At 29.1% G+C, this 27,726-nt stretch overlaps 1 protein-coding gene across 9 annotated transcripts in view; it reads right to left on the bottom strand.

The window, feature by feature from the left end:
- The window catches only part of LOC145324772 (uncharacterized), a 238,699-nt gene that overhangs the window by 45,906 nt on the left and 165,067 nt on the right, over positions 1–27,726 (bottom strand). For all 9 annotated transcript variants that reach the window (XM_080167400.1, XM_080167407.1, XM_080167403.1 and 6 more), the window contains exons 14-20: positions 22,520–22,602; positions 20,812–20,901; positions 20,370–20,476; positions 17,198–17,288; positions 2,811–2,867; positions 2,399–2,457; positions 1,656–1,730 (exon numbers count right to left, since the gene is read on the bottom strand). In XM_080167400.1, the coding sequence (XP_080023526.1) occupies positions 1,656–1,730; positions 2,399–2,457; positions 2,811–2,867; positions 17,198–17,288; positions 20,370–20,476; positions 20,812–20,901; positions 22,520–22,602 (562 nt within the window). The remainder of the gene's footprint in view (positions 1–1,655; positions 1,731–2,398; positions 2,458–2,810; positions 2,868–17,197; positions 17,289–20,369; positions 20,477–20,811; positions 20,902–22,519; positions 22,603–27,726) is intronic.

The raw sequence follows: 27,726 nt of genomic DNA on the forward strand, positions 1-27,726 counted from the left end.
TTGTTAGCTGTTACGTTGAAACGTTTAATTTTTAATTTCAACTCTTTTGACACTCATTCATTCGAATAGATTGTAACAGAAGAAAAACACATTAGGAATTGGAATACATATTTGTATGCTAAATATTCATCTAATTTATAGAATAATAACTCCTATGACAACAAGATACAATAATATAAGTAAAGCATCTCTATTCAAGTCCTAAAAGTGATAGTATGCTCTTAAACATCACCCTGCATTTGATCAATTTTGCAACAAATTTTTGAACAGTTTTATTTAGACTTACAAATGAACTTCAAAGTTAATGTTCGTTTGTCCTACAACCTGTCTTTTAAAAAAAATGTATTGCAGGCTAGCTATACTTCTATTCAAGTGTTTTATAACTGTTTGATAAAAATGAAAACATCTTAATGAATTCGGGACATGAAACTTGAAAGGCATCCATTCATTAAGGATTAATTAAATAGATGACTTTTTATAGAGGTGTATATTGTCCCTTTTTTATCCATTTTAAAAAATCAATATTTTATTCTTTAAATTGACCTTAAGGGATAAGAATATAGACGATAAATTGATAAAAATCATCACTTAAGATGACCTCTTCTATAGATTTTAATTATTAATTGAAAAGTTTAGTTTGGAAACAACTAATCCAAATTAACTACCCGTGCCCAAAGTTTTAAAGCCAATTATATAACATGGCTATAAAACTTTGGGTACTAATGCCTCCTTCCACCCTAATTCCTTTATTTCTTCGAAATATCTGTTTTAGCTTTTATTTTTTAAAATTTATAATAAGGACAAAAGGGATATTATCTTTTAAATGTATAAAAAGTAATCTTATTTATCAAATCTATTCCCTAGTCATTAAACACTAGACTATTTCCATTTCTTATTTTTTGGTGCAAAGAATTTAATTAGAGGAGAACTATTTTCACTTATAAATGTGTGTAATTATGTAAAAGTTTCTATAAAATATATTTTTTGAAGGAAATGAATTTAATCTACTTTAAAAATGGGTGGGGGGCAGTTTTGTCTAGGGGCGATTTTTTACTTGGTTGGTAGTACCCAGCCTCATTGAAATTGATTTTTCTATCCCTGGACTAATGAGAAGCCTCACTGTAAAGGAGAAAACTATCGGTTAGCGTGGTTCTTCGTTACCCACAGACAGACACAGACGTTCTGTTAGTCTTTTATAAGCATAAACCTTTAGCTAAATATATTTTTTCGTTTCGAATAAATAGACAAAAAGGAAAACTTTTAAACGAAGAGACAGATAAAGGAAACAAATATACAGACGCTAAGGCAGATACAGAGACAAAAAAACAACAGAAAGACAGTTCGACTAATAAACAAACAAACAAACGGATAAAAAATACACCTCAGTTATCTGCAGAAAAAAATATATTATAATTTACTTAAACGACCTAAGAAAAACATTATAAATTTGAATAGACAGACTGACGAATAAACACAAGCAAATAAAAGCGATGTAAATACAGACAAGCAGACAACTAAAAAGATGAACAAACAAACAGAAATAACAATCAAGAACATACTTAGATTATTTAAATAAACCCACTATTGAGAATTTGAATAGACAGACTGACGAACAAACACAAACAGACGACCAAACTACATCATAATACACTTACCTTAGTTATGTAAAGAGAGCCATTCTTGAGGGCTTGAATCCCCTCCATTTCAAAAGGATCAAATATTCGTTTATCCTGAAAATATTTACTAAGTTTTAAAAGGACAATCCATTACTTTGTTTTATTTCAATATTTAAAAGCTATTGTTAGAGTCGAGTGTAAGAAAACAAAAATAGTCTAGAACATTAACAATATCATCATAATATAGCTTATCCATTCAACCGATACAAAATTACAGACATTTTTATCAACCTAAAACGAAATCAAAGTGTATCCTTTAACACATTAAGAGTGTAAATCTAAATATATATTATGTAAAATATACACATTCAGTTGAAGATATTTAAATAGGGCATTCATAGCATGTATTTAAATATGTATATGTTTATTTTAATTGGGGTAAATCTTGGTTTTAATACACTTTTGTACCATAAAGTACACTTGAGAAATTAAATTTAGATAAAAGAACATTTGAGATTTCTACTAATTAAATAAAAAAGCGTCTGATTTTGGGAAGACTTTTTAAAGAAAAGCAAATGGACAATATATCGATGAATATATCCACCCTTCTGTTAGAAGATTTAAGTAAGAGTCTTTGAGTACCATTATAATTTACAGGTCCAATTGTCACTTCCCCCAAAAAAAGAATTGAAATACAAAGCTTAGGTTGAAATTGTCTATTTTATGTATCTTTGACTTAAGTTTAGCATTTGATAAAATACAAAAATATAATATAACTTTACCTTCGTCCATGTGATAAAGGTATATTCAGGGTTGGCTTCTAGGTAGCAATGAATAATTCCTGAAAATATAAAATCATAAAATTTTGATAAAGTTTGTTAGTTTAAAAATCTAAAAAAACGATGTACGGTCCTTTTAAAAGTAATAGAAAACTTGAAACCCGACTTAACCTAACCAGAATTTTCGGAGCAATTTTATTTAAATACCTTGTAGGTGGAATTTGTCTTTTTTTTCACAATTATCATGGGACAAAGTGTCCCAAAATTCAGCCATGTAACGTCATAAAAATGAGGGAGATGAGAAGAGAAGTGGGAAAGAAAACTCCTAAAAAAGAATGGAATAATCCCTCCTTTTCATGACGTCACATGGCTGACTTTTGAGAAACTTGGTCTAGCTACTTGAAAATACACTTACCAGAGAGGTGTAATGGCAGGTATTGTACTGTGGGTGTAAAGGTGACTCTTGCAGGATCTGAAACAGAAAAAGAAATATTTTGATGATGTTTTATTTAGTTGGGGGGGAGTGGTAAATAGTCTATATTTGTATTGTATAATCTATATTTTATAATTGGTCTGACTTCCTGTACCAATTTTATATAAAAGAATTCTAACCATCAAGAAATTTTTGCACATCAGAAGATATATTGGAAATTATGTTTTTTTAAGGTAACTGGATGGTTTCAGGCTATTTTTACTCCTACACATTGGGCAATATGGATGCTAAACAAAACCTGATTTTTTGGGGTTTAAAATATTTATTTAAAAAGTTAGGAAAACATTTTTTTGTTGGGGTGTAAATTTGAAAGGTAAGTTGAAAATTTGTGTTAAAGTACTTTTACGGAGACAGAGATATATGCTCTGAAATAGAAATCATTTTTGCCTTAAGCCTCCACTTTTATTTAAAGATGTTCGGCTGCAGATTGAAAAAATAGTAGGGATAAAAGAAGGCTCGAATATGGCTGCAGATTTTTATTATTTGATTAATTAGATAAAAAATATATGTATGCAAAATCTTTTTTCATGTTTTTTATACCTATCCATTGTTTTTTGCTAAATCTGTTTATCCCAGGCGATTTGTAAAGCAAAAGCAAAATACAATACATTTCTACAAAGAAGAAAAAAACGTATTGAAAAAAAAATAAAAAGACTTATTTTTTTTTCAATTTATGATAATATATTTCATTGTATTATTGTTTCTTATAAAGATTAAAGTATGTGATAGACTAGCTTAATGAGAGGATCAATACAATATGTCTTAATTGTGCTTTCTTTAGGTAGTTTTTTATTATTGTTGGCAACGACGTTTTCAATAACCCATTCCAACATATGTTAACAGTAAATAGAGAAGCTTTGCGCCGCCTTAACTCAAAGTAGATTTATAATCCTTATAAACTTCCCTCCCCTTCCTATTAAAAAAAAAATAGAATAAATAAGTGAAATTTTTTTGTTTGTTAGTTTTTTATTTTAGGTCTGGTAAAGTTAGGTTAAATAATATATTGCGTAGCCCTGTATAGTTAGGACACCGCAATATAGGCGCCGCTCCGCAGGGTTAGAGCTCCTACCCCAGGGATAGGCATAGGAGCCCCCCGCCTAAAATTTATTTTTTTCAAACGTAGGGGGGGGGGGGTTATAATTGCTCATCCGGCACTTTGTGTGCAAGTACCACCCTACCTTCTATATATATATTTTTAAGGGTTCTGTATAAATATAAAAACTGAAAGTGGTTAGAAAAGAAAAAGGGAAAAAAAGGTGGATTAACTTAGCTCACAATAAACTCACCAAAAGTTTTTACAATTTCCCCTAGAAGTGAAAAAACACCCTTCTTATATCGTTATATGAAATTAAAGAATGTCTATCTGTTTATGTGTATGTAAAAAAGGATCGCGCTAACCGCTGAACCGAAATGGTTTTCCTTTAAAGTTAATCTTCCTATATTCAGAAATTGTTTACATTCATTTTGGGGCCGGTTTGATTATCTAATGATAAAATTATACCAATGCTGTTTTAAGTAGATTTTAAGCTATTTTACCTAGTGAAGCAACCACTGACGAGAAATAGCTGATGCCTTAGTTATAGAGCAGCTTTGAGGTCAATAAGGGTTTTGGGGGATACTGATATGGATTCTCTGTGCTGTGCATGCAAATTTATTAAAAGTTTCCTCTATAAATAACAACATTTTTACTCTATACTACTTTATTTTACAGATATTCTTTAACTTATTTCGTCCACCGCCCACCGTGTTTTTACTTTATACTTTTTAGCTACGTTAATCTTAAATAACATTTGGGGGGCAAATGGAGAGGTCGTCAATTTTACTATATGTTGCCCCCCCCCACCCACCAAATGATAGCTGAAAACCAAGTATATGTTTTGGTGATTTTTTTCGAATTAATTTCGTTATTGGTATAATCTGGTTATTTTGTTGAATGCATAGCTTTTATATAATTATCTTTGTCTGTTTTTTCAGTTTTTGTCACCTTGCTTTCCCTGTTTACCCATGTACACTACATAAGATTCAGTATGGTTGTAACTCTATAATACAAACATTGATCTTAGTGAATAAAGCAATGCACAATAAATTGATGTTCATTCCAATTATGATGATCAAAATCAACCCATCTGAAGACTAAAAGCAATGGCTGAAAAAATGTATCCTTCAAGGTTGCACTACTCAAATAATATTTAATACAAAACTTTGGCTACCAGTATAATCCTGATAATACTGAACTTTTACTTGAAAACGATACTACTTGTTGGGCATAATAAAATGATAACCTCGCCTGGAAAGCTTTTAAATATCTACCATTGCTATACTATTATTGGTTTTAATAATCCTTGTTTTAAATTGGTGCAACGACCTTCAATTTTGACAATTTTGCAAAACTTAACTTTTTTATATTTTTCAAGGTGATAACAGTTTAACAAATATTTATAAACAAAAACATTTTTAGTAATAATTCCTTTTTACAAATACTAATACCACCAATGTTATGGATGGATAGACGAATAAAGTAAGCTTTATAGTAGTTTCTCAATAGTAATGGCAATTTTTACATAGTGTAAAACATACATGCGAATTTTTCTTTTTTGAAAGTAAACTTTTTGACTAGTGACGTTCAAGTTTTTTTTATTTTTAGGGGGATTAAAATTAGGTGATTCAAAGTTTGATGGGGCAGATTCCTCTTAACCCCCCCCCCCCCTCTTGGACGTCTATGTTTTATAATAAGTATCTCTTTTCCTACATAAATATTTGCAGGATTTGTAATTCATTGTAAATAGTTCTCTTTAAATACTGTAATAGTTTATTTTGTAATGTTGCATTTTTGGTGAACTATTGGTATCTCTTTTGTTTGTAATATTTTGCAGTACTGCCACTCTAGAATGCTTTTCTATATGTCCGGACAATCGGTAATAAAATATAAAAGATAACTTGATGTATCATAATTGGAGTATTATCCTTTATCGTCCATTGTCTTATCCCTTATCTCAGTGATTTATATTCATCTTATTTTTAGAAAATTGCTGGTAAATTTTGAGAAAAAAAACATCACATTAAAAGTAATTTAAATCTACCTAACTCTACATATTTCTCTATCTATGTTATTTGAAATGAAAGTGGTATTTTGTATTTGGATTAACCAAGCTTAGAAAGCTTGAAATTTATTACATGAAATTACTAGCACACACACAGTACAATACAAAGATTAGTTACATTGCATTTAACAGTTTTTTTTATATCTTTATCAGCTTAGGAGCAGTCATTTGTTAGTTGAGAAGCTACTCTGTAACTTTAACAGTCTTTTTGTATTTATATGTTTAGGAAAAAAGCAGGGATCGGAAGCCTCGCGTAAGCCGCGCATAAGCCTCAGTTTTAAACCTGCTTGTGAGCAGAAAAAAAAAATTAAGAAAGAAGGATTGTCTGCTAAAGAGCCGTTTTATACATCCAGCTGAATTTTATAGTGATAAAATCACGATTTCACTGAGGCTTACACGCGGCTTACGTGAGGCTTCCGATCCCTGGAAAAAAGTAATGGTACCATGGCCTTGAATAACAAAAATAATAGAAGTTTTTTGAGAAAGTGTCCCGTCCTATTTGCCTAAAACTATCCTATAACAAGAAGATATATTCCCTGAAAAGCTATGATCAATTGGTCCAGCGTTTGCTAGTTTTTAGCTTCAGACTTCGTTCTAAAATCTCTATTATACAAAGTATTTTAACTCATAAGGTTTTTAATTTTTCCAAAAATTAGCTTGGCCATTGTGGGAACCTAGTAATAGTGTCTAACTTTTTATCTTTGTGACGTAACAAAAATCCATCTCTTTTTTAAGGATTTCCTTTCCCACCTCCCCTCTCATCATTCAATTTTTGTTACGTCACAAAGATAAAAAGTTAGACACTATTACTAGGTTCCCATTGTGAATATTTGAACACTTGTTTAAAATAAACACGTAATGTAACAGCCATTTCTCTTTAATTATCAATGTTGGTAGAAGCTATTTCAAATTTCCAACAACTGAGCTTCTCTATAACCATAGTTTATGTTTTAGATTTTTTTCTACCCATTTACAGATTCATAAAGTACACAAACTTCATAATAAAATCTAAAAAAAATTTAAGTTTTTTATTGTTGAATATATTTTGGATATAAATGTTCTTGATAACACATTTTTGTTGTGAAAAATTGTAATGTGTTGAGTTGAAATGAGTTAATGATATAATTTCTATGTTATATAATAATGTTGTCAGAGGTAAGACGGAATGCTAGAAAAAAATTTCTTTTTCGTGTCTATATGGTAAAAGTAAATATCAATATTTAGAATAAGAATATGTATTCATATCTGATTTCACAGAAAAAATATTAATTTGAAGTCCTTTTAAAAATACAAATATTAAAATAACAACTATAGACATATTTAAATAAGCAATACAAAAAGAATCATGAATTAAAAAAGAAGATATAAGGTTTATTCTTGTAATGTGTACATTTTAAGGCTTTAAATAAAAAATATTTATCCAAATAAAACAATAAAACAACAAAAAAGGACAATTAAAAGTATCAAAAAAATGTTTCACCTTTTAACCATTACTAAAAATCAGGGATAAGGGATGGAAAACGTAGGAAAATATTATTTCAGGCCTATTTCAAGCCTAGGCCTATTTCTAGCCTAATAAACCAGTTTTGGGATGGCGCAGTGCTTCGTATAAAACGCTAATAAAAAAGCTGTGTGTGTGTGTGTAGATAAAGTATAGAATCAAATTCAGGTAGCTAGTTTAAAGTAAAAAACATAACTTTTTATAAACCTATATATTAATGGCTTTTGTTAAAATGAAGTTTTTTCTCTCCCAAAATTTTTTTCTCTTTTACTTTGGTAATTTGAACTGTCAGAAAGCTATCGTTGGGTTTCCCTCAGACAGATTTTAGTTTGTATTATTTGCATTTTTATTAATGAGTAAAAATTTTATTTGAAAATTTCATTGCTAATTAAAATTCAAAATAAATAAATTAATATGCACTTGGGTAACATTCTATCAAGTATTCTTTGAATACTATTAAGTAGTGATATATTTGTACTGTGTTGTATTGTGTATTGTACATATATTAGGGTTAAAGTGTTGTATCAATTCCGTATTAGATTTTTAAAATTCAAAATACAACATCTAATTTATAAACTACCAAATGAAAATTTGTAGCTACCTCCTTTCCAAAAAATAATCCCCTTATTTTTGTTTTTTCTATATGGCCCTTTTTTAATGTTTAACTCTAAGCAGATTTAATAATTAAGCTAATGTGATCTAACACCATTTATATTTATTTTTTAGTAGCAGACAAAATCATTATTTTTTCTAGAATTGTCTGCTTTTAAAATTTTCGCCAATTGGTGATTGGTTGTTAAAAACAGGCCGATTCTTATTGGTTGAGAGCTATAGCTACTTGGGAGCGTCCGCCAGTTTGATAGTAATTTGTAATAGTTGCAATATCCCTTTCACGCTTGGTTTTTTATAAAATGAATAAGTTAGGGTACAATGTTTGGCACTTTCGATATAAGTAAATGATAATAAAAAACCCATAGAATGCGATAATAAGTTCAGAAAAATCGAAGAAAATAGTTTTAATACTTAATTAACGTTTTTAAGTTTTTCTTCAAAAAGTTTAGATAAGATGCCTTTAAAAGTCGTCTATGATTTTGTCAGGGATAAAAATGTAACTTTAAAATAAGAATTACAACATATTTTTTCAATTAGTACAAAGTAAAATTTTGAACATTTTATTGATCAGTATATTTTTTAAAATGTGAAGTAGAAACCTGAATATTTTATCATGAAAATTGTGTTATGATTTGATTGTCTGCTAGATTACAAGAAAAAAGATACTGACAGTACTTGTCGGTTCTTTAAAAATAATTAGGTAGATTACTTTCAGAACCCCTCTTTTTGCAACGTTATTTCAATAGAACAGAGCCGTAGACTTAGTGTACTCAATATCTAGACAGCCAACCATTGTTTTAGAATTGTTCAATTTTTTAAACTTCTGATAAAAACAGAATTAATGGTATTTTTGTAAATATTATACCACCAAGAAATGGCTATACTTCCCAATCATATGTTGTGTGATATTTAAGAGGAATTATTTTGATATAATGTCATTAAAATATTCGTTAAAAAAAGTGCTATTCTAGCTTATACTTTACATTTTAATGTGTATGATAATTCAAATAAAAGATAATGAAGATTTATATTATATTTAATTGTTATAATTATAAAGAAAAACCTGGAAACAGTAAAAAACTGACTTTATTTTATTGACGTAGGGAAAATTTTGTCAAATATTTGAATAAAAAAACACTATAAAACAAAATAAATTATTTTTAATATAGTCACAAAAAGGCTTAATGAGTTTAGGAAATATTTCATTCACTAATCATGTCATTTAAACTCTATTACACAGAATACATTGTAAAAAGATGTTCTCGTTTTAATTTTAAGTAATTTGAAATGCATTTTAATACCTTTTAATGATTTATTTTTTGAAACATCTTTTTATAAAATGTTATTGATTTTTGAGGTTATATGTTAAAATGTTTTTAAATTTTGTTAACATTTTGTTTTAAATGTAGAAAATTGGTAATTCTAAACATTCAAAAAATGATTTTATTAAATTTTCATCATTTAAATTGCATGTTTGATGAAATTTTCAACTGATAATTCAAGAAAAATCGTTTAAGTTTTATTATATTTTACTTTGAAATGTTAAAAAAATATAATTATTGTCAAAAATGTGGAAGTTATATTTTCCTCAAAAAAAGACCTAAAACATGCAAATTAACACGTGTAATGAGATTTTTTTTCTTTCAGGTTTAATTTTAAGTAATTATTGATATTTTTTGTAAAAAGGATTTTATATAAAAAGTTTTAAAACTCGAGTTATGTAGTGGTTCTAAAAAAGGTTGCAAATTTATGCAATTTTCTTGCAAAAAAAATTTTCTAGGATTTTAAAAATAGCAAAGGGTGTTATTAGACGTACTTACAGATACAATTGCAAAGTCATTTTGGCCAAACACTTAAATAAAGTTTTGACATCTGAGGGTCCAACCGTGCTTTAGAATCTAGGCCAGGACCTAATTAATGGCCAGGTTTCCTATCCCTTATCCCTGCTAAAAATAAGTTTTAAAGAGTATTTGTCTATTGCAATGACTGTGGGTATAAAATAGATGGTTAATCTGTTTGAAAGGGATTGTCCAGGTACAAGAAACAGTCTCAGATAGAGAATTAGTGATCACAAAACTGCGAAAAATTTAAACTGGCTAGCCCTTTGAATTATCTGATTTGTTTTATTTTTGAACAAAAGTATAAAAATCTAAAATCTAAATTCTATCTGCTGCTTCTTAATTGAAAACTGATTATTTGAAATTTAAAAATCAATATCAGTATAAAATTGATCTTTATCAAAATTATGTTTTAATGACTTAACAGTTGTGAAAAATACAAAAATAAATTTGATTATTTAGGATCTTTTTGTAATAATTAATTGTCTTTATAAATTATATCTGGATTTTATATAGTTTATAAGAATATGAAATATTTATTGATAACATTTCTATTGTGTGATATTGTCTGTATTGCATAAATGCATATGGTCTCAAAGACTCTCACAGAATACATGAAGGAACATAGATTATAAATCTAATCTTAGATAGATAGATAGGGCCATAGACAAAAACTTCTTTATATGAAGATTATTAAATATCAAATTGATTAAGACAAACTGAATATGTTTAATATTTTCATTAAAAGTTAACAAAATTATGATTATCAAAATAGGTTAAATGATTTGATTCTATGATCTTTAAATCCATGTCTTGCATTTTTCAAAATTTCCCCAAGTTTTAAAATCTGTATTAACATATCTATGTTTGTAATCATTTATAACCCTACACTTTAGGTAAAGATATGTGTGGCTGTAAGAAAGTTAATAAGAAAAGATGACTTTCTCAAAAGGAATCATGGTAATTGTCCTTTGGTGTCATCAATCATTCATTTTGTCCACCTGCAATAGACAAATATAGGAAACTTTTGTCATTTGAATCATTGACAATTTTATATATAAAAGTAAAAGATTGTCTATCTGTCTGTACAGAAAATATACTCCCCTTCTATATATATTTTTATTGAAAACTTAAATGTTAAGCATTGGGTCGACCCTCTCCCCCCTTTTCTTCCCCCAAGTGCCTATAAAGGCCTCTAGGGGCGTATCCACTAGTATCAGATATATAAATAAAATTTAATTTAACACTGTTTGAAACTAATTGTTATGTTAATTTAGATTTTAAGAAGTTACAGTTGTTTTTAAATATCTCAATCTTAAACTAAAATTATGCTACCCTTCACCTAATGCTATTTTCACTCTTGTATTTAGAATGAAATAAATATGTAAAATTTGAAAGGTTTTGAAGCTATTTGTACCACTGCATTGGAGGTATACAAATTAAATGAAAATAAGATATTTAAAATATATTTGTTAAAGTGTTGTTAAACTGGCAACTGGTTTTGAAGATTTATTAGAAAAGGATCAACTTTAAAATCAAAAAAAGTTTCTATTTTTTAATTTCTTACTTTAAGTAATGGTTCCTAATATCCTTGAATATTTTCCAAGTTGTACAATATGAAATGGAAATCAAATATTACAAAAGTGGACTTTAAAAACAGCAATTTTTAAAAACTTCCTCTAAAGATTAAATGGTGATTAATTTTTTTTTGCCCTTCTTACTTATTACCTTTACAAAAAACTTGTTAACTAAGCCAAATGGATAATTGAAACACATAATTTTAAGTCTAAACAGTATTTCTATTCTATATTATACCTTTTGACAGATACTAAGATAATTTAAAAGATAATTATTATTTTGAGTTTTTCTTGGTCAAAATTCTAGGTGCAATGAAAATAGATTGAAGCTATAATACAAAGATTAATGCTCTATGTTGTATTTTCTATTGTATCTAAGAATATATGATTGAAAAGTTGAAAACTCATATTTACTAGTGCATGCACCTTCCAGGCAAAATATATTTTAATATCCTTTTAGTTTAGGTGTATACGTTAAATTCCCTCTTCCATCATACAATTTATTAATTTGATGTTTCCTTATTTTGGGAAAAGAAAAGAGCAGAATTAACATTTTCACATAAAAAAAATATGATATTTAAATAGGCAATGCAAATGAAGTCTTTGTCTTTACTTTCCTATTATAAATTAGTTAAGGTAATGGGTATTTGATATTTAATAACAAAATGGGATATTATCAAATATATACCCCCTTCCCTCTCAAATATCCTTTGATTTGTACAAGTATTTTTCAATTTAGTCCAAAGAATAGAATTCTTTAAAGTTAGGCTCCTTAGAAACAGGAATATAGGTATGAAGATTAACAAAAAATATCTTAATCCTATATTACAAAGTATTACGTCGTTTTTGTCTGAAGCTAAAGATCTCGGAAATTGCTAGTCCAAATTTTGCTGTTCCTTTCAGGGAAGCTATAACAAAATCTACTGGTGGTTTTGGGCTATTTCCTATACCTAAAAGCCAGGAGCTAAGTACTAGTAAAACGATAAAAATTTTGATTGGATGAATAATTGACAAACATGACTAACTCTTCTCAATGCCTTTTTTCTTTACATTATCTACTCTGTTTCATTGCTAAACTTTTTCCATTGTTTTTACTTCTTCTCAATGAATTTGCTTTACTCAGAATAACATTTTTGAAGTCATTGAACAATGGAAAAATTGTCTCAGTTTATCAAAGTAGGTATTAACTTTGTAAGCACAATTGATTTTTTTGATTAATAAATATTATAGATATCTATAAAAAAGGGTTGTAGATCAGGAGTCGAGGGAGGGGACCTTGGACAGTTTATAGGCCCCAAAGTTTTAAAATAACATTTTCTTATTTGTTGGCTAAACATTTTTGGAAACTTTTATTGAAATTTGATTGGTTGGTTCATTAAGTTAAGTGTCTAAATGTTTTAACCGCTAATTGTAATCTATAGAAAGAGTTATTTGTGTAACATGATTAGAGATGTAAATCAATCTATCGACCTTTGTCTTATCCCTTTATATCACTGGCTGTAGATTGAACCTAATCATATACTTTATTTTCAAGAATACTTATCCCTGTCATTGCCTATTTTTTTCTTTTTTTGCCAGAACTACCAATGCGACAAATTTGGCAAAGATTTGGCCAACATTTTGACAAATTATGCGATAACTTACTTAAAAAGGCACACATAAATTTTGTTTTGTGTAAATTTTATTATACAGTTGTGATAAAATATAAAATATTTGACTTGACAATATTTTTCTTGTTTGATAGCTAATTAAAAATTTTAAAGTTTTTTTTATTCTTCTATAATACAGCATCCTATAATTTATTTAAAAGATTGAATATGATAGTGTACTTTATGTTAAAAGAAAATATATGAGATACTACTTTTCTCTCAGGCTCAAAAGTATTTTTAAAAATGTTATTTAGATCATAGATTTTTTTAAAGTATATATTTGACCTTAAAAACTACTTTTGCTCTCTAAAAAGCCACAAATTTGAAAACTGTATTGTTCATTTTACCCCAAAAAAATCCAACATTTTTTGGTAGATTTTAGATTTTGAGTGTAAATCAAAAACTTAATAAAAGAGTAAATTCACTTAGAATATTATTGAAGATTTTGTACTAAATCTATATTGATATATTATGTCCATTGGGACAGCACACATGAAGGCATGCATTGTTAGAGCACATCCATTACAATTAAGGAAAAGAGAATGGGAATACAAAAGGAAAAAATAGTATTAGTGGCTGATTAAGACTCATCAATTGTGAATAAAAGGAGCAATGAGAAAAGAAAATGCCTAAGTATATCCAGAAGAACTATTATAAGAAATTGTTAGATGGTAAAACAGAGAGAACAAAATAAAAACCACCATTCTTTACATTAACATTTATAAAGATAATTTTAGAAACAAGAACAAAAAACAAAGAAAAGCAGAACATAAAATGCATAAGTATAAATAACTCAAACAACTACTTGGCCCTTAAGTGGTATAGACCTTTTTCATATGCTAGCAAATTTCATTCTGCACTTTTGTTGCGACTTGGCTTTGTTTATGTTTCCAACGCTATTGGCTAATATTCAAAGAACCAATCTAAAGTCGGCATAGGGCAGAGTTACATCTACCTCGTGCCTCTTTATTCTTTTATTTTAAAAGAACCAAAGATTTCTATATTGACAAAATAATTTGAATACAGAAAATTAAGGTTGTATTATATTTTTAATGTATGTAATACAAGAAAAAACTAGGTGAAAGCTACAAATACCTATGTATGTTTATATATATTAGCCTACTTGCATAAGAGTATACTGGTAGACAGAGCATGAGCCACAGATTGGAGAATAATTTAATTTCCTATACAATAATCAGAGATAGGCCAAATTAGTGTTCTTACAACACAAAAAATGTACATTGCAAATAAAAAGGTACTATTTTAGCTCAACCATAAGTATTTTAAAAAGTGTTGTTGTATATATTGAGGGATTAGCACTGAATTATAACATATAACAATTCTAAGCTAATAATCAAAGTTCTGAGAAACACAAAACATATAGGCACAGAAATATTTGAAGTAAAGAATTTTCAAGATTTTTTGGTTGTTTTATTTGCCACCACATTGAGATGGCCTATATATAATCTATTTGTGTATTCTAATCAGACAAAATCTTTCTTAAACTACTCACAACTTTAATTGTTCAAGAGGTTAATACAAGGATTGTGTAATCATAGGTTGGTAAGTGCATCTTTAAAAAAAGTATTTTCAAAAGATTGTATCATTAGGAAAAGGAAATTAAAATTTATTTTGAAAGGAGGTTAATCAACAACATCAAAATTGTTAGGAAAAATTTGGATGTCCCTTAAAAAGTGCATTTAGAAATAAATAAATAAAATTAGGAATTGTATTTTTAAGAATGTATTTTAAACACAAAGAAGAATAATTAAATTTAAATGCTTTGTTAAATTCAAAGTTACCATTTTAAAATTAACAGTACTAATAGTTGATACAAACTCCATTCAAAAATGCAAGTTTTTTCTCTAAAGATTAACTTTAGGCTTTTTACACTTTTAGATGAATACTTATGCAATATAATCTGTAAAATTTTAGAAAATTTAATTCAACAACTCTAGAGCAATATGTAATAAATATTTTGGTGCAAACAGACAGACATCCTCTTGTTTTTTATTTTCTTTTGTATATGGCCAATCCTTGATTCTTTGGTTGAGTGCATGGATCTTAAGGGATGAGACAATGGACAACAAATTAATATCCATTCCAAATTATGATAAACAAAAATACCCCTTCTGTAGATTAAACCATTGGTTAAAAGTTTTTACACTTAACTTAAGGGACCAATGTGATAAAGTACTCAAAGTTTTAAGTTAAAAGAATAAGAAAACATGTTTATAAAACTTTGGGTACTACTGTTATTAACAGTCCAATGTCCCCTCCCTCCCCGGTGGTTGAGAGTGACCTATATATTTTGTATGCACAAAAAGGAACAAACTTAAATCCAGAACTTAAATCTGAATTCTCAATCTCTGTGAATAAAATGTGAAAGGGAGGGGTTATCTTATCAAACAAATTATTCAAACTTATAAAGACACACTCCATATTATGGTATATGATACCATAAGAATTTAAATTTCCATAACTAAAGTTACTCTTACTTGATTTTCTAAATATATGTGTAAACCTAAGAAAGTACTACAACACTGCTGAGCCAATAATTTCAAAATTGTGCAGGTCAAAGGTCATTTTGCAATGGTTTTTATTTTTTTTTTAACTATCTGCTTTTAAAATGATGAACAGATATCTATAATACAAAGTAGTACGATGTCTGCCTGTCTGAAGCTTAAGATCTCAGTAACCACTGAAACGATTGGGCTCTATTCTTCAGGGAATATGCCTACTGGTCCTGGGATGATTTTCAGCTATTTTATTGGGGGGTGGGACACCCCCAACCCCCCAGAAAATGAAAAATCCCCCCCTCCAAAATTTTTTTTTTTTACTTTCTCTTTTAAAATCTAAATAACACAATTATAGGTTAATTAAACCCCTAGGGGCAAAGCCCCTAGAGGCTAGGGGCGAAGCCGCTAGTATATATATAGAGAGAAAGAAATAGAAAAAATAGGGAGGGAGAGAGAATTAATTTAAATACTTTTAACATTTAATTATTAATGTAATGTAAAAGTTTTATTTGAAAATGTAAATGAAACTTGTACATGTTCAAATCCTTTCAAATCTTTCGTGCATTTTCCTTTTTTACTTTTATGAAATTAGCAACCCCCCCCCCCTTCTGAAAAAAAACATAAACAATGCTCACATGAAAAATATATATTACTTTTTTGATTAAAAAATGAATATTTTCACTATAAAAGCATAATGTTCAATTATTTGAAATTGGAAAAGTATGTTAGTAAAGGATTTACAAAGAATATCATAAAAAAACAAGGATAACAAAATTTTTAAGTAAATCAGCAATGTTTTTTCCAGAGAGAGAGAGAAAAAAAAGGGGGTCAAATACAAGAGTGAGATGGAGTAAAAAGAGAAAAATTCAAATGATATAATAAATTTAATGTGCAAAAGAGAACGTGAGAGAAGAAGCTTACAATATATTCTCTAATTTAACCATCATTATGTTAAATTTTTCAATTTGGGTAAATATTTTTGCAGATTTTTTGCAGCATTATTTAACTTTCGGCTCAAATGGGGCTCTAAATTAAATAGTAGTATGCTGCTTTATGATGTGTTTTCAATGGCTAGCAAATATTTTTTCTCAAAGAAACAGCTTAACCGCTAAAACTATAATATTTTACATGATAGAGAAGATATTTACTGGGTTTTATCAAACTTTTCTCATAAACCTCAGCTTAAAATTTGGGTTGTCATATAAAACAAAAACAAAAATATGTAAATTTGTTTGTGAGTTTTTCTGGTATAATATTGCCAATAATCGTACTAAATAAAGAGAGATGATTTTTTTCACTCCTAGACTTGGATGGTGCCATTTTTGTCATTATTAGTTGCTTATGTATTTTCTTTCATGTATATTTTGTTGTATTGTATGAATATTATGTTTCTCTGTTTGAAATAAGGGTAAAAGTAGTATTTAGGGAAAAAATAATCATTTAATGTAAATTTAGAAAGAAAACAAAAATATGTCATTCAAAAGTAATATATGATATGAAAAATATACTTACATTCAACAGAAAGAGTAGCCCTAGCCCTCTGGGGTCTGCCTATACCATTGCTAATCTCACACACATATACACCACCGTCTTCAGCTTTAACCTGGAAATAGATTCATAGATTAATCGACAGATTTTTTTTGATATATCCTTATGATAAAGTAACAGGATGTGTGTTTGTCTACATGTCTGTATGTACCAAAGGATCTCGCTAACCACTGAACCGATCGGGTTCCCCTTAACAGGGTAGCTTCTCATAACTATTTTTGGTAAGGGTACCACCACCCTCCTAAGAGAAATCACAAAAAATCTAAATCTTTTAAATATATTTGGGACTTAAAAGCAACATAGTAATAATCTGACAAAATCTGTTAACATGTATAATATCGCTTGAAATAAGAAAACATTTAAAGTGCAATTAGAGGTCTCTAGGGGCGTAGCCGCTAGTTAATAGATATATCAATAAACATATAAAAATATCAGCAAATAAATCAGGATTAAAAATTGAAATACACAAATCCTTTAAGCCAAAGATCAAGATAAATTGCTTTTAAAACTGCAGGTAAAATTGTAATTTATGGTCCAATGTCCTATTACTCCCTGCAAATATGTAGTTACATAATGAAAAGTTAGGTATATGTTGTAGATAGAAAGTATGTAGAAGGGTAGATGATTCTAATTGGTAAACTGGAAAACAAAATTAAAAGAAAATTTTAATTTGCAATTTAGATCAATCTATAGGTCCGTTTTTCTCAATAGAAATAATATTCAAATTATCAGTTTTATTTTTGCACAACTGCTCAATCCAACGATTCATCTAGTAACTCTATATCTATGACATTGTCAGCTAAACCTGAAACCTGTGAATCCATCTAAATCTATCTAAATAGTTATCCATTTATCTACAATACCTATGATATCACAAGAATATAAGATTTGTCCGTAGTGGTTCTGTCAGCTAAACCTGGAACCTGTGAATCTATTTGTCTATCTATCGATCTATTTACTATACCTGGGATATTATAAGGTTGTGAGATGCGTCCATAGTGTCTCTGTCAGCTAAACCTGGAACCTGTATATCCATAAGTCTCTATATTTATATATTATGCCTGTGATATTACAAGGTTGTGAGATTCAGCTACAGTGGCTCTGTTAGCTAAACCTGGAACCTGTGTATTTATAAGTCTATCTATCTATTTACTATACCTGGGATATTATAAGGTTGTGAGATTCATCCATAGTGGCTCTGTCAGCTAAAATTGGAACCTTTGTATCCATAAGTCTATCTATCTATTATACCTGGGATATTACAAGTTTGTGAGATTCATCCATAGTGGCTCTGTCAGCTAAAATTGGAACCTTTGTATCCATAAGTCTATCTAACTATCTACTATACCTGTGATATTACAAGGTTGTTAGATTCAGCTACAGTGGCTCTGTCAGCTAAACCTGGATCCTGTGTATCCAATGTCTATTTATCTATCTACTATACCTGGGATATTACAAGGTTGTGAGATTCGTCCATAGTGGCTCTGTCAGATAAACCTGGATCCTGTGTATCCAATGTCTATTTATCTATCTACTATACTATCAGCTTTTTACCAAAAATATTTTTTTCGCCGATAGATGGTATTAGTTATGTTTTTATCTAATTGCAAATATGTCCGTAGAGCGGCGTTTTTTTTTAAATTTTTGTCGATTTCTCTGGGATGGTTAGTGTTACCCTCCCCAAAAATAGTTATAAACATTCCCGGGACCTATGAGAAGCTACCCTGTTAAGGAGAACCCGATCGATTCCGCGGTTAGCGAGATTCTTAGGTACAGACAAACAAACAAACAAACATCCTGTTACTTTATTATAAGGATTGTATTGTATGATTAAGCTATTTAGATGAATTATTGTGTAAGATCTGGAAACTGTATTTTTTTCATTTTAGGATGAGAAACCTATAAAATTGTATGGTATCAAAACTTTATTTTCTTATCCCTTAATATCCTAGGCCAGGTCTACAATAAAGTTTAATGAGAACAAGTTGATTATGTTTAGGGGCGAGGGCCCTAGAGGCCTCTATAAGGTGGGAGGAGGAATCGACCACCCACCTTCAATTTAAGTTTTTAAAAGAAAAAATTGGATAAAATGGTATTTTTTTCTATGAAGATTTACGGTAAGGAAGCAGTAACCGAGATCCTTTGCTACACATAGAGACATAGACAACCTGCTACTGTTTTACAAAAATACTTTAGTGAAAAAACTTTGACTCGAGGATTTGCGGTTTTTGGGAGAGAGAGGGGAAAAAAGAGTGAAAAGGGAGAAAAAGAAGGAATTTCACACTGCATGTTAAAGGTAAATAAACATTTTTTTTATCTCTCCTTCTCTCTCTCCCTCCCTCTCTCTCTTGATCTTTCCAGCCGGCATGTCTATACTATACCTATCCTCTCGTATTTCATGCCAATAATCACGTAGAATAGTTGAGAGAACGTATTCTCTTGACAGAAAACAAGGATGACAATATCGCATGCCAGTAATGGATATAGAATACGTGGATATATATTGACGTGGGAAAATTTGTCGTCAATTTAGGTTGCTTCAAATTCAATGATCCTCATTTATTAATCAATTCGTTCATCCAGTAGGAAGTGGTAAAGTAGGTTGTGGTAAAGTGGGTGGGTGGGAGGTATCGTTATTTAGGCCAGCTGCGAGTATCACTTTATTAAGATACTAGCTGATTCGCCCCTAGATTCTAGGGGCTTCGCCCTTTGAGGTAAGGGGAAGTCAACCCTCCAATATAAAATTTGTTAAAAAAAATAGGCACTGCTACAAGCTACCTACTGCTACAGCCAACTGCTCATATAAAAACAAGGATGACAACGTCCATAAAAGCGAAGCACTGAAACGGTGGGACAAACGGACATTGACACTTGTATATAGAGTCTGAACTGAATAATCAGAATATAAAAATATAAGAGCAAAAGCAAAATTGTAAATAAATTTGTTGAAAAACTGCTTGATACAGGATAATGTTTATGGACATACTTACAATTTTAGGACTTGATTAAAGAGTTAATCTATTTGTCTATATATCCATATATCTACTATACCTGGGATAATACGATATCCATCCATAGTGTCTCTGTCAGCTAAACCTGGAACCTGTGTATCCATAAGTCTATCTATCTATTATACCTGGGATATTACAAGGTTGTGAGATTCATCCATAGTGGCTCTGTCAGCTAAACCTGGAACCTGGTGGATTGGTATGTCCTCTTTGAACCAACGGGTTGTTAAATTTCCTGGAAAAAAAGAATAATTTTAATCTCTGATAGACCTCTTAATCAGGGGTAATGGGTGATCGATTAATGGTAAAGAAACAAAATTTTCTCTTATGTAGATTAAAATTGTTGATAGAAAAATTTGGACGCTTCTAAAATGTACCAAGTTAACAAGATTTTCAAAAAGTGGAATAGGCTGAATACCAACGAATTTAAGAACGTGTCTATATAAAGTTTGGGACCAGTATAATTTACAGTCCAGTTTATATAAAGTATAGTTTTGTTAGATCATTGGGCTTAAACAACGCACAGACAAACATCCTTCTAATTCCCAATAACAACAAAAATAATCATACCTGGTTCGCCAACACCTTTGCACTGAAAGTTGACCATGTCTCCCTCTGTTTTGTTTGTATCCAAGGGAGGTTGCGTGATGACCGCGCCACCTATAATAATATATGTTTTAGATTTCGAAGGTTGCGTGATTTCTCAAAACTTTCAAAATAGGAATGTCTAAACGTCCAACAAAAAGATTTAATCAGATGAATAAATAATTTTTACCTATTTACCTAGTTTATCTATCCAACTAACTACTAACCTATGTATCTATGCATTTATATCTATTTAAATCTATTGATACAAATATAACAACCATCCATCTATCTATCTACATATATTCTATTTTAACTTGTTTATTTAATGTGTTTATCTCTGCATAAATTGTATGTTATTCAGATATAAATATTGGAAAGATGAAACTAAATATTGGATGTTGAATCTTAAATATACATATATTATACCATATATACATGTAGTGTTTATGTTTTCTAGCCAAAAAATAAATAAACAAAGATGACAACATCCATAAGTAGCAAAATCATTGATGAACAAATAAGCAAAGCAATTTATATTTATAGCAGATTTTCAGTGGCCTTAAGAAAAGAAAAAGAAACAATGTGTAAAAAAAACAATATAAGAAAATCAAAAATCCTCTTAAAAAATAAACATCCATACATAAATACAGTAGTATACTGCATGCCTTTTTACAAAGGGTTTCTAAAATTGCAGCACAGAAAATCACATTTCCTCCGATTGTGCTATAGACGGACGGACGCCCGGACAGAGATAATTATAATGTATCTTCGCATATAAAAAAAACTTAAAGCTAGCAGTAACAAACAAGAAAAAAAGAATAATATAAAATAAAGCAATTAAAATATTTTTTTGAAAAGTTATAGAAGTTGTATTGTAAGATATCTTTTGCATTCTAAGGCAGCCTATGTTAGGCCAAACTACTTAGAAAATCTTCTGATAAAAAAATAATATTGGTTATAGATTTGTTTCTATTTTAGTTTCATTTTAGTATTTTCTTGTGCATTAGTAGTAGCAGCTTTAATTGGTTTTTTTTCTATTTGTTTGTAATTAGTAGCGAAGCTGTTATATAAGTGTTTATGTCGGTCTGTATGTCCTTCTTTCTGTAAGGTGAGTGGGTAATCTATTGTTGTACCAAGAGATATTAAGGGACATGACAATGAATAATAGAATAATGAACATCCACGAACCTAATCCTAACCATTCAACACAGATTAAATATGAGTACCCAAAGTTTTTGTCCATCCTGGGTTGTACCCAAACCCCATACATCTGTAGATACAAAATTGATAGTCGATAAAACTATACATCTTTAGATACGACAATGGTAGTCGATAAAACTTCACCTACATATTTTTTGATTGATTGATATTAGCCATTGTTTCTGAGTGTTTGAACCTAAGTTGTCATGGAGCGTCACTTTTGTATAGCCACTAGGGCCCGATTAAGCTGCTCATCATTGTTATGCCGATTATGGCAGGTTTCCCTAATTCAGTAACCATAATGAATGACACTCTCTTGCGAGGAGTTTGAGATAAGGGTCGTACTGATAGTATATACATGGCTATTAGGTATCTTAACTACTCAATAATCTCACACAAATAGGGCGGAGTTTCGTGAATGTATTTCATCTGAGAAATTCTAGTCACCACTAAGCCACGATGCTGATTTTCTATATATCTATTTGTGTACCTGCTTGTGCTACTTTAACAGTATGGTGTATGCTCCCCTCTCCATTTCTAGCTGCGCAGGTGTAGTCTCCCAAATCTGACGTTCTGAAACAAAATATTTGATTATTATCTTTGCAAGGAAAATAGTACTTCAAAAGATATTAATGTAAAAGAATAGTGGGGGAAGGGTTACCTAACTGTATATCCAAGAGTTGGGGACCTTATGCCAACTTTCAATTGGATCTTTGAATTTCAGCCAATAGTACCAGATTTATCAACACAGCCAAATAGCTACCAAAGATCAGAAAGGAATTTGCTAGCAGTAGAAAAATTTCCTCACCACTGGAACCAGTTAGTTGTCTGGGTTATACATTTGCATATACTTATACATTTATTCACAAGATCAAAGCTATAAAAAAAAAACATTATTTACTTTTATTAAGTCAACATAAATATTGACAAAATCTAATTTTTAAAATATTTTTTAAATGCTGATTGCTTATATTTAATCATAATGTTTTTTTTTCTAACAAAAGGAATATTTTTGTGTATGTTTTGAATGTGTTTGTTTTTTATTGGACGTTTTTGTTTGTGTTTATAAGTTAGCATGTTGATGCTTTTTATTAAAAGTGAAGCTGCTTTTTAATTTATTAATAAAAGTTTATTTTTATTGACTTTTTAAAACTATTATAATCTATTTTATACAAATAAGTTACAAATAGTTTTAAATATGTAGTTTAATGTTTTACACCACTACTTATGAATGTTGTCATCCTTGTTTATATTCAAGAAGGAATGTATTCTGTGAAGAAAAAAAATTGGATTTGATTGGCTCTTAGAACTTAAGGATAAAACCCCTTGGCTTCAATGGTTCCTTGAAAAATCTTTTTTTCTGAACGCCGTTTTTTAACATTAATCTTCACTGTATGTAATGAGCTATTATAAAAGTTATAAAAGTTTTTCTCTTTCACCAATTTTTAATTTAGGGTAAGTATTTTTTGTCCATTAAAACCTCCCTACCACCCTGAGATGATAGTGTATGTAGTTTATGCAAATTTTGTTGTGTAAATAAAGTTAAAGTGTGCACAAATATAAACTTTCAGGGTCCCTATACATGCTTCTCTTTCTATCTATCTTTTTTTTCTATTTTTTGTGTTCCTTTTTTTTCATTTTACCTCCCTTTTCTCCTTATATCATTTTTTTTTAAATAACTAGTTGGTAGATAAGCAAAATCATCACATTAATTGGCTTGGTATCAAAATCAATAACATAAATTAAACAAAAATAACAACAAAATAGCAATTTACTTCTATATTTTGTCTTATCTAATTTGTTATTTGTTTGTTAATGATACTTAATGACATAGTTGACTTGTTTTATATGATTTTATTCTTATTTCTATTCACAGGGAAGCTACTAACTTGCCATATGAGGGTTTTAAGCTATTTTAAGGGGTCTAGAACATCAAAACTTTTCCTTTCTTGCTTTCAGAGGCTGAGAATGTTGTTATTGGTTTAGAAATATATACAAATTGAAGATAGATTGGTAGGACAAATATCTTAATATATGGATTTGATAGATAGATAATTACATAGATGTAATGATAATGATATTATCCCCCATATTCTAAGCTAGTAATGACTTGTCACATACACTATAATATACTTAAATCATTGAATTTATGAATATAGAATGGATATCAAAAAAATCTAAAAGCTCTAATAAGAAATTACAACACTTTAAAAAATATATATCATATGTTTTACAATTTTTACCAAAAAGTCAATCTTGAAAAATATCCAATCTATATTTTACTCCTCCTATGAGTTATTGACCAGTTATTTTCTTATATTCCATTGGTTGTCAAAATCTTCTCAAGATTTGTACTGAATATATGCATCATGTAAATTTATATGCTTTAAAAGTGGAAGGCATTTTTATCTGTCTAAAAGAAGGAGACTTTAATTCTCTTGAAAATGCCTGCTATTGTTTTTAGGATATTTTCTAAAGTAGATATTACCTTGTAATACTTAAAATATAATGACTTATGATGATTAATAATTTAAAAGTGTTGATTTGCTAGATATCTAACAGACAATGATTTGAGAATAGTTATTTCTCGCATCGTATTATAAACGGCTTTCCGCGGATATAGAATGTACAATTATAAGATTAAAACTAGTTTTTTTAGCCCCGAGGTGCCGGAGGCACCGGCTAAAAAAAACTGGTTTAAATCTTATGATTGTACATTTTTATATTCGTAGAAAGCTGGATATAATACGGTGCTAGGCATAGTTTTTTCGTATGGATGAGAACCGGTTCCTATCCATCGGATTCGAATGAATACGAGAAAAAATTTTATAGTTATTTAAAGCACAAAGAGGTAACTAGCTAGTAATATTTTGTTCTATTCTTTTTATTTTAAACAGTACAAACTGCACAGAACTTGTAATAAAAAGTAATTCTAGATGTGCTGTGGTATGAATGACCAAGTGGACAAAGTCACACATTATTAATGAGTTTTTTTGGTTAGTGGTAAATGGTTACATAAGCTGTACTGAACTATTTATCTATCCATAATAAAGACAAAATGAATAAACATTGAAATGGAGATATAGTAATAGATTATATGCTTTATGTCATTTTGTATAAAACAAAAATTTTGGTATTAGCCTCTAGGATTTTTTTTCAATTTTGAAAATTTGTCAAAAAATTTTAACAGTAACTGAATAAAATTTTTGTACAATAACTGTTATTATAATCATGTTTATTACCAAAGAATAAATTAGGATACAAACTATAAAAAATCATCTGTAAATATGATCTTTTGTTGATTTATCTTTTGTTAAGAAAGCATTTGAAAAAGGCATTCAAAGTAGACTATAAAAGTTCAGGTTTACCAAGAATAAGAGCTCTGCATGGATCTTCAAGCTACCATCATGGGCTAAAAGAGCCTTTAGTAAAAAAATCTTTATTAAAGAGTGTAATCTTTGACCCAGTAGTTTTTCAAAATATTTATTTCTTTATTAAATCAATTCCTAAATAACTTCCTGCTTATTATGGCTTAAAGAGTCATGCATATATAATCATTTTATAAGTATAATACATTAATATATAATTATAGATATATTAAGTAATGTTAATAATAATGATAAATTACTGTGTGACATAAAAACAATTACATGAAAATGATATTATAAATGAATATTATAGAGCTACTGTTACACCAATGAATAATGATATTTTGTTGAATGGATTTTTTTCACCATTCTAAAAATAGTGCATTTAACTTAAGGAATACTTTTATAAAGAGAATGTGTATGTAAATAGAGATATTTACTACTTTTTGAAGCCTTGTTTGGCTTTAAAAATGCTGAATTTAAAAGAAAGTTTTTACTTTTAATTTCTGAGTGTGTTTTTAGGTCAATAATTTGAAAATAATAAAAATGTGCAACAGCAAATAGTAGATTACTCAAAATTCTTAATCAGGAAAGTTTAGTATAAAACACCTTGTACTTTTAATTTTACAAGGCAGAATTAATTTTGATTTAACTTACATACTTTTTATTTTAGAAGAAAAGATTTTCTGTAATTTCCAAATTCAGACTGTTCCCCGCAAGTGGGATGCAAACGCTTTGCATACGATTTTTTTGTGAAAATTCCCTTAGCCAATGTGTATCTTTTTCTTAACTCACTTTGTCCGTCTGAATATTTTTCCTTATATTGGACAGTATTTGCCTTGATAAGATGTCTTTAAATGAACTCTACTCTATGTCAATAAACACAAAGAAAGGAAAAGGGTAAAATAAAAGGGAATGGTAAATATGGAAAGTTTTTCGCAAAAAAGAATTCTATAAAGTAGTAAGATTCTTTGCGTATGATCTTGTTAACCGTTGAACTACCCGTTTAATTAAACCTTTACATAGCTACTACGACTGTCTAAGATGCTTTATTCGAATTCAAAATATTTTGGTGGTGTAAGTCTATATTTTCTGCCTTATTCCTCTCCATACCTCTATCATAATCGCAAGGAATTTCTTAAGAATGGGATTATAGTGTAGTTAATATCATCTATAAGGTATAAAATTATTTTTCCAAATACAAGTCCCTATACATTGCATTGTAAAGAATGTCAAAGGGTAGGGTGGTAGGAGGGGATTAGAGTATATTATTATATCATTATATAATATATCATTATTGTTATTCACTATCAAGAGGGAATATTTCAGCATTATGCACTTTTCTTGGATTAAGTTGTAACGTCAATTTTAATACCCTTTTTCAATAGATATTTAAAAAACGGTTTATAATGGGTAGATAGAGGTTTCTAGTATTAAGTTTTACTCTTGAACATCAATATGTTCGTAATATGTAAGTAATAGGCATAATATTAAACTTAAAGACTTAGCTAAATGTCTAATCAAGTTCCTAATTAAATCAGTCAATTTTGTGATCATTTTAAATAATTCAAACGGATTAAATTGACGTCTTAGGCCATAGGAAAAAGAACTGACATACCTATTGTCTAGTGGTGGAGAATGGGTTGTATCCCAAACAGCTCAAATGAATTAAACAGGAAAATGATGTATGTTGCAATTTGTATAATATTCCAACTCTCTTCATTAGACTATAAAAGTTTTAAAGATTTTTTATCAATATGATAGATTTGAAATCTGCATAAAATTTTAAGGATTTTTTTATAAAATTAGTTTTTTATATAATTCTTTATTTAAAGGCGCAAATACAAATTAAGTTAAATAATTTTGAGATCTGTGATTGGTGGATTGAAAACTATCTGCGCTCTGATTGGAGAAGCTTAATTGACGTACATCATTCAACCAATTAGAGCGTAGGTAGTTTCCAATCCAGCTATCCTATTGGTCAAAATTTATTAACTTAAATCGTATTTGCGCCTTTAAATAAAGAATTATATAAAAAACGAATTTTACAAAAAATCCTTAAAATTTTATGCAGATTTCAAATCTATTATATTGATTAAAAATCTTTAAAACTTTTATAGTCTACTCTTCATGTCATAATATTTGTCATTCACACAGAAAAATAAATAGTCGAAAGACAGACACAAAAATTTAATGAAGATTTACGTGACGATTGACTTTGTACATATGCTTAAAAAAAGGACCATATGGGAAAAGAAAATTAACCTTGAATTGATTTACATCCGTAATTGTGTTAAGCAAATTAAATATTTGATAAAAGTCCCCAAGG

The sequence above is a fragment of the Acartia tonsa genome, chromosome 7 (assembly GCF_053477335.1).
Source record: "Acartia tonsa isolate MP-2025a chromosome 7, ASM5347733v1, whole genome shotgun sequence".
Lineage (NCBI taxonomy): Eukaryota > Metazoa > Arthropoda > Copepoda > Calanoida > Acartiidae > Acartia > Acartia tonsa.